This window comes from Lottia gigantea, assembly GCF_000327385.1.
Source record: "Lottia gigantea unplaced genomic scaffold LOTGIsca_18, whole genome shotgun sequence".
In the NCBI taxonomy this organism is placed as follows: domain Eukaryota; kingdom Metazoa; phylum Mollusca; class Gastropoda; family Lottiidae; genus Lottia; species Lottia gigantea.
In genome coordinates, this window is record NW_008708301.1 from 2,661,967 (window position 1) to 2,671,119 (window position 9,153).

The 9,153-nt window shown below is 31.4% G+C and overlaps 2 protein-coding genes across 2 annotated transcripts; one reads left to right on the forward strand and one right to left on the reverse strand.

Annotated features, from left to right (window-relative positions):
• The first annotated feature begins 303 nt into the window (after positions 1-303).
• LOTGIDRAFT_187174 (hypothetical protein) lies at positions 304-1,507 on the forward strand. The gene has a single exon (XM_009052316.1). The coding sequence runs from the start codon at positions 428-430 to the stop codon at positions 1,400-1,402; it is 975 nt and encodes a 324-aa protein (XP_009050564.1). The 5' UTR covers positions 304-427; the 3' UTR covers positions 1,403-1,507.
• A 2,493-nt stretch (positions 1,508-4,000) lies between these two features.
• Positions 4,001-6,142, reverse strand: LOTGIDRAFT_231266 (hypothetical protein; the record flags this gene model as incomplete). The annotated part of the gene is made up of 4 exons (XM_009052317.1): positions 4,001-4,390; positions 4,695-4,825; positions 5,161-5,332; positions 5,777-6,142. The coding sequence occupies 4 exons, from the start codon at positions 6,140-6,142 to the stop codon at positions 4,001-4,003; spliced, it is 1,059 nt and encodes a 352-aa protein (XP_009050565.1).
• Between the last annotated feature and the right edge of the window lie 3,011 nt (positions 6,143-9,153).

The window sequence follows — 9,153 nt, forward strand, 5'->3', positions numbered from 1 at the left end:
GTATGAAGTTCCGAAAAAAAATAGAAAAACTGATTGAAATTTTTCGAAAGTGAAATTAAGTATCATAAATTATCAATTATTGACCGTGAACTGATATAATATGTGCAAAATTTGTATCTTTAAGGACACGAATAATATTTTCTAAAATACTTTAGCGTAGGAATCGGGGTCATGTCTGAGTTTCCCAGAATTATATTTGTGACGTAATTTCCGTTGAAGAAAAGATCACTCTCGTGATCAAAATAAAGCCTTGATCATTTGGTCTTTTGGCCTATGACCAGTAAACCACGAAAATAGGTCCAGTTGATCAAGACATGTTTGTATGCTGCAATCACTGTATTTGTACACCTTTAATCCAACAACCAACCGGTGATATCCACGAATGCAGTTTTATTTTCTCAAAAATTAATGTAGCAGACTAGTTATAATGGTTTGTGAATTGTTATTAAACCTATTTTGGTACTGTTTGATTGCAGGAATTGCTATTATCGTTGTTGCATTGATTGTCATTTATGTTTCATCAGAACCATATCCCAGCCTGGCTTTCCATACCACAGAAAATACATTCTACACATCTACTGACTGTACTCGATCTGAAGAATTCCCTAGTATTAAAGATGCAGCGAGCATTGATCTATCAGTTATTGTGCCAGCCTATAATGAGGAGCAACGTCTGCCTATCATGTTGGATGAAGCCCTGGATTTCTTGAAAGGAAAGCAGAAGAACTATCCTAGATTTTCTTATGAAATTATAGTCGTGGATGATGGCAGCAAGGATAAAACTACACAAGTTGCTTTAAAATACAGTGAAGATTATTCTTCAAACAAAATTCGAGTATTGACACTCTTCAAGAATCATGGAAAAGGAGGTGCAGTTAGAAAGGGAATGTTAGTAAGCAGAGGACGACACCTGTTATTTGCAGATGCTGATGGTGCCAGTAAATTTGCTGATTATGAAAAATTAGAAACTGAATTAGACAAAATTATCAATAATGATTTAGGTGTTGTTTGTGGTTCAAGAGCACATTTAGAAGAAGAATCTAAAGCTCAAAGATCCATCTTTAGAACATTCCTTATGTATGGCTTTCATTTCCTTGTATGGTTTTTGTGTGTTCGTGGTGTCAGGGATACTCAATGTGGATTCAAATTATTAACAAGAAAATCAGCAGAGATTTTGTTTTCTAATCTCCATGTAAATAGATGGGCCTTTGATGTTGATTTATTGTTTTTAGCTCAGTATTTTAAGATGCCAATAAGTGAAGTTGCAGTTACCTGGCACGAAATAGAAGGTTCTAAGATGGTGCCAGTTTTTAGTTGGATTGAAATGGGAATAGATATTTTATTGATACGTATAAAATATTTCATAGGAGCTTGGAAAATCAGGGAGATCAAACAAGAATGATCATTTTTTGAAACTAATTATTTTATTTTTTCATGGGATTATTGTTATATTTTTTGTTGGTATATAATCATGATTAAAATTCCCATTTCATATATAGTATAAAGTATTCATTGATGTTTCAATTGATTAAAAATATAAGAAAAGTTATCTCTGATAATAAGTCCAAAGACCAAGAATCTTTTTTCAACCCTTCAGTGGTGATGAAAATCAATGTCCCTGAAGGAAAACGTACTATCAAAACTGACAGTACTCTTATATTTCAATGGTGTAAATATCTAGACAAAGATAATTCATATGACATTGTAACATGGAAATTGTTAAAACCTAGGCCTTAAAAGCGAGATTGTCTTGTTCGTAGGTGTGCTATATTTGATTATAGACACATCATAATGTCACATATTCACTTAACAATATCACACAAAATGAGCTCTATAAGCATTCAAATTATTTCTTCTTTGAATGACAGGTATGATGCATATGATGGACACTTTTGTCTGCTGTGGACAGTACAGAGAATTTTGGTGTAGCTTAACATGTGAATGGGGTTTCCATTACAAAAACAAATTACTGAAGTAAATTTAATATTTTTATTATGATATTTCTCAGTTTATAGTGTTCCATTGTTTATTGCACTTGTAAACAATACAGTCAGAAATAGATATCTAATAACAAAAATAAAACATGTTCTAAAGAATAATTAAAATAATATACATTGTTTAAAAATTTCACAGATATTTGTGAAAATAACTAGAATGATTTGATTTCAAATGTGAAAAGCATATACTATATCTACCCTTTCATAATCGTGTACTAAACGTAATTTTTTCATTGAAACATTAAAACGTTAGGCTAACTGTTCAAAGATACTATCATGATTAATTATCTAGAAATATTAAAATAAAACCTAAAAAGAAAACATGTTACTCAGCACCATTTCTCAACTTTTGATGGTATAGTGATCTTAATCTATGAAACTAATACAATTTCTAATGGTATTCATTGCAGTGTTATGATAATATACAAGACCTAGATTTCAAGTTAAGTAGAAAAGAGTAAGCAGATTAAGTAAAAGAAATATAGTAGATTGTAGTTACCAGTAGAACGTATTTACTGTTCCAGTGTACCAAAAGGATTTAATGTGTCTATTGGAGCAAATAATATCTTTCTCAAACAGGGGGTATTTTTGATATGGTGTCTTGCTCTAGAACGACTGTTTGTACCTATAGCACTACACATTCAAATTCAATTACAACATAATTAGAAAACAATAGAAAATAATACAAACAATAACATAGGTAAAATGACTAGAACTAAAAATAAATAAAACAAAATGCACCAAGATTTATCCATATATTGTTCATATAGTTTAAAATATTTTTTATACAAGATTGGTAATTTAGCAAAGAAGCAAATCTATTCTATGATTAGCAATGTTTCTAAAAAATGTCTTGTATTTATAATAATGTGAAATGATATTTCAGAACGACATTGGTGGTTAAAAACTGTGTTTTTATCTATCCTATTCTCTTAACATGTGTTAAGGATATAAAGACCTCAGCAGTACATCTCTTTACATAAGAAAAATAAAAGAATCAAAGCATGGCAAGGCTTACAAAGGTAGAGTTTCACCATTCAAAAAATTAAGACCATATGTCAGGAAAAGACCCTCGATGGATGATTTACTTCTTTTTATACATGCAATTTGATTGGGGATCAGAAAGTTCTGAAATAAATTGTTAATTAGGAATGATATGAAAGCGAAAGTAGATTATTAAAATTGATGTTTGCAAGATAAAATGAGACATTATATTATCCTCTAAATAAAAATAAATATGATGAATTCATATTTCATAAAAATAAATAATTAGAATCTTGCCATTGTAATAGATCTTTCCTGAGAAAGTATTGTCTATAAAACATAGGGAGACAGTAAAGAGTTTGATATATACACACGTATTGAAAATATTTTGATATTAAATTATTTCCCTGTAATTCCACTCAAACTCTGCAACAATGATTTAACAATTTCATTCTTATCAAAAAAAAAAATAGACTATTATTTTTTGAAGGGCTTTTAAAGAAATTCCCTGTTTATTCTTTTAAGCTGAATCTCTAATATAAAAGCAACTCCAATGACTAAATGTGTGAGATCCAGCATGTGCTTGGATACAGCAAGAAATAATGATATGGACATAATAATTTGAGATACCCTTTACCAGCACAGTCTGAGATTAAACTAGTATTCAGAAAGATTACTAATATTGGCCCCTAATATTACTTTCACTCTGTACATGCCCTCGACATAATCTATAATATATAAAACAATTCATAATTCTACAAAATGTAATGCCAAATGATCTAAGGCATGATTAAATAGGGTTATATTCTTCACAATCATTGGTTACTTCTGTGAAAAACTGATAGTTTTGACTGCATGAAGGGCATGAGCCACATATTCTTTAATGACCATCTTTCGAAAATTAACGGCTCTGGCTTGAAGCAACTAGGCATAAGATTGAAAGGTAAGACCTTATCCTGATGACCAGCACAGGATATCAAACAAACGAGACATCAAGCTGGACATTCCCCTTCAAAACTTCACCAATCGCTCATGCCAAATGAAGAGAGTTGTTTGAGTTTAAAATTGACCACCATGACTGTTATATTATCAACTGAACCCCGATAATAGGCCTGCAATACTAGACTTTTAGCTCCAAAATGTGGCTCTGTCAACCTTTCTTTTATATATTCTACAGCTTCTTCACTACTAAAACAGTCCCATAATCCATCAGTGGCTAATATCATAAATTGAGGTTCAAGGTCACTAAGGTCAAAGGTTAATATATCTGGTTCTGCTATTACTAGATTTTTGTCCTTTAAAGGATAATCTCCTAAAGCTCTTGATGTAGCTAGAACACCAGCTACTCTCCATACACCATTAAAACTTATAAAACCACCTGCTTGACGGATTCTTTTTCTTTCTTTTAACTAAAAATTAACATAAAGTAGAGAAAATACCGTTAAAGGCTGGATATAATTGCCAAGCAACAAAAACACCCCTTATTTTATCAACGAGTTCTTACAATAATTCATTGGTATAAAAGATAGCTTGCCAGGTAACAAACGGCATCAGTCAAATCAAAATCCAACTGGTTTCAGATTAACTAACACCAGCTTCTCTTTAGCTTGCAATCTAGTCAAGGGTAATAACTCTTAAACACTTCAGATGACAGCTATTTTCAAGTTTTCCATTATATAATCTGTCAAATTTTGTTTCAAAAATACACCATACCTGTTGAGGTTTGTGGTCAAAAGACAATGGAATCATTTGACCATTTTTATCACAGATTACTCCCCTTGAATCTCCAACATTAGCCACCGTCAATATCCCATCTTTTATTAAGGCAACTAGAGCTGTCGTTCCTGTAACATTACAAAACATAGAAGTTATGGAATGATATATTGAAATATCTATTCTTACAATATAATAATCTAAATAAATAAATCATTTCAAAGTCACATACACACATCCTCTCTTCATTTTCCATCATCCCATCAAACACTCTTACACTAATGGCTTGTTTTGCTATATGATTTTTTGCCATGAGTTTGAATTCTAAGTCAAAAAGATTTTTTGATTTCAAGGAAAATGCTTTTTAGGGTCATGCGAATCTAATTAAAACTAATCTGATTTACCCCTGTCAGAAAATGGTTTTACAAAGGCAAGACAGTTCAAACTGGTTGTTGAAAAATCTTACCGGATATTTCTAAATTAGCTTTAGCCAACTGTAACAATTCTTTATCTACTTCTAACATTTCTTCTGTAATTATACTGGAGACATTATTAGAACTGTCTTCTCCCAGTGTTAGTTTTAATAATCTCACCATTAAACATTTAAATAAGGTTTTCTCTGTAAACTCGGCTGCAAACTAAAGTATATATATTCATTGATATAAGATCAATAAAAAAATGGATGTACTATAACAAAAAAATTTCATATTAAATAGCCAAATTAGATTAATATACAAATCACCATCTGTAATAACATCTCTCAAATATAAATCATAAATTGATCAATATAAAGGCGAAATATAAATGCGAAGAAAAAAAGCTAGAATTAAAAATTATGATTTGAATCAGAATATATCAATTGCTTAGTCAAGTACTGCTTCTTTTGATTAAGTGTATTCAGCAAAGGGTGAAATTTCAAATCCTAGCTAGCTCATTTTAATTAATTATAGCATAAGATAATAAGCTTATCAATACACAAGATACTCTAATATGCTTAATTATAAACACTTTGAAATGCAATAAATATCTGCTTGTGCAAACATAAAAAATAATATTTATGGCAATATTTATATCTATTGTACCTCTCCACCATGTCCATCAAATATTCCATATATTGATGTATTAGTGTGTTCGAAATCATTTACAACATTGAATCTATCTTCCATATGTGGTCTTCTACCCTGGATGGCATAAATAGCAACATTTTCCTTTCTTAGCTGCCAAGATGCTCTTTCCTTTTCAACTTCATTTTGCTTGTCTACTTGTTTATCGATCTGTCCACGCCATTTCAACTGTAATTTAACTTTAGCTTTTTGAAGAACAGTAAACAATGGTTTTACATGCGAAAGAGAATTGTACAATAGTAGCACAATAAAAAATACTATCACAGCCTCTGGACTCAAAATATACAGACGGAAAAACCTGCTGGTGGACGCAATTAATGTCATGTTTACTATTTCATTCATTTAAATGAATAAAAGCTTTGTTTTTATTTGTTGTTATTATTATGTTTTTTCCGACATTTTTCTCTTAAACCGGAAGAAAGGGGAGACAACTCTAGTTAATATAAAGTGTTGCGTAAAATAGGGGCATTGGATTTCAAAGTATCGCGCAATCGTAGGAAATGAACTGAACTTATTCTAAACTGAAAACTAAGGTATTGCGTGTTACTTTGTCAATCAGGGTTTCAGTCCTAAGGCAACAGCTACAAAAGCAATATACATGTATAAGTCTAAACCAGCTTGTGACAACAAAGTAACATGTATCCTATTTAGGGCTAAGAAAAGTCCAGCAGGCCTTCACTAAAAATGAAGTTTTTTTGTTTCTTTAGTTGTTTTTTTTAATAAGATGATGTTATTAATCTACTAAATACTAACTGACTGGTTTTGATGTCGTCAAATTATTGATTTGACATAATTCCGCCTCAAACTGGTCTAGGTATACTTGTATTTTTCTGTATATTTACTCCATTGGATCCGCATTGACTTCAAGTTTGAAACTGTAATCCACATACCTTGTAGTCAATATACTTGACAATGTAAAGGTCTATTTGATCTTGATCCGATTTCATATCGACTATTATATTAATATATTGAGATTTTATAGTCCACTAAACCCAGACCTACTGTACAGTATAGTAAAAACTAGGTGGTGTAATATAACTGTATAATGATAACATAACCATTTAAAACAGACCCGTTTCGTTGAGGTTTAGTCTACATTTTAAAACAATCACTTTGAAAGGTAGGGAATATATTTTGGTATTAACGCCTATTATGCAATCAATGTAATATAGAGTCATATTTATTGTCAACAATTTTATATTACCAATGGCTTGCAATGGGACTTACACATTGTCTATAGAATACTATTATACATTTAACAAAAAGCTTATACTCGAATAGAGACATACGTGATAAACTGACAAAAATGTGAATATACAACCGGTTATGGCTACCACAACTAATCAGCTTGTGGATTGCCAATGTCATAAACGTCAAGCTAATATCACAACTATCACTGAGTAGGTCATTGTTCACTATTCAATAAATCACTGAATCTATTGAGAAGTGGAACATCAAAGTCCAACAGACCACATTATTTTCATAAATATTTAGAGGACAACCGGGAAAGTTAGTATCACAATCTGCAACAGTGGTCAATCCAAATCGGATGGGACAATAAAATGAAACCTCATGTGCTGTTAATTGTTAAACGTCCCTCAGACAGCTTGACATAAAAAAAAAAAAACAGCCAGATTGTGCTGGCGTTCTGGCAATATTTCCTCAAATCTGGAGCAGAGAAATAGGACGTAAAACTGTCTCTTTCATTTCAACAACAGAGACTAAATCAAAATTCTACAAGAAGCAATAGGGATATGAAAAATGAAAAGCAGATCTATGATGAAGGTTATGACTCATAGGTTTCGATCAGAAAGGCGTGACAGTTTATTTTGCCTGAACTCATGAATTATCTTAAAACCTTTATAGAATTATAAATGATAAGATAAGCCTAAATAGATTATATTGTCTAATGTACTAGTAGGTGGTTTAATTACACTTTAAATGTTATTGGTATAATAAAACAAGTCTTATAAGACCAATCTTCAAGTTAAAGATACCATGACAGATAAACTTTCATCATCACATCCTGTAGTGCGATTACATGATTTGGAATTATCAACCATCGGGCAACCAAAGTCTCAAAGCAAAAGATTCATTTCAGCGCGTTCCGAGACATATAAGCAATAAAAAAAAAAGTTCTATCAAAAGCAACAGATGGTATTAAATTTTCAAGTTTTCAAAGGTTTTTCGAGATTGCCCACTTTTCAACTTCGCAATTTCGGAGCCATTCTGTCATATTCACATTGAAGAGACTGTATCAAAGAAATTAATGACGTTTTCCTTGAGGGTTTCAGATGGAGAATAAGACTGGCGTAATTAACCATCTTGAAAATGATACTACAGCTGTATGAACCTTGAATCCCTTTAAAATTGCCACTGAATTCAATTACAGCGATAATTTTAAAAGATTCGCATTAACCCTTTTATTGATGACTAGTTTTATGATTTATTACACTCAAGACAATTATGTGTCAACAATATTATGGTATGTCTATACCTCTCTTAAAGATGTACTTGATGGTTGGTTCTGAAGATCTATTATAGGTGAATAATAAACAGATCTATAGAGAAAAGTGTTGTCATTACCTGGTAAAATGAATTGATGTACAATACGTATACTGTGGGCGTTGAAAATAAAAATGGCAGAAGGAACAGCAGTGTCAGAACAAGAGCAGTTGGCTAAATTATTGAGATTTTTAGAACAAGATAGCATCCACTTTGGAGCTGATCAAAAGGTAATTATAATGTTATAAATGATCATCACTGGATTTTGTTTAGATTTTGATTGGAATCTTGCATTGAATATATGTAAATAATCTTCAGAAGTATTAAAAATGTACGAAAATAGCATAATTCCTTTAAAAATACTTAAAGACTAGGAATTTATTTTCCTATTTCTATAGATGTCAGTATAATTCTAGACATACAAGGATTTGAAGACTCAAACTCCGACGATGAGCTGTGAACACTATTACTGATTGGCTTAGCTAAACAAAATCCCGTTTTTGAGACTAAAAATATGATTGGTCCAAAAAATGACTCATCTATCCCTTTGAAAAGAGTCGGAGCAGGATCTGCTTCGTACTTGCAGAGCAGAACAAATTTCGCGAAACTGAGATTTAGAAATTATGTGTAAAATATGTATGAAATTGGAGTCTGCATTACAAAAGTCGGAGTGATACGCTGGCAAGCTAGAGTATTAAGGTTGGAGGTCTGAGATAAAAAACAAACATAAAATACCACAGAAAATTAGGTCGTAGGTTTACATTTATTTCATTTAAATGTCTTTGCACACCTTACACATGACTAGTCCGCTGATCAAATCACCATAATAT

Bases quoted from the DNA above. Each gene is read 5' to 3' on its own strand.
- LOTGIDRAFT_187174 (XM_009052316.1), top strand. From the start codon at position 428: ATGGTTTGTGAATTGTTATTAAACCTATTTTGGTACTGTTTGATTGCA.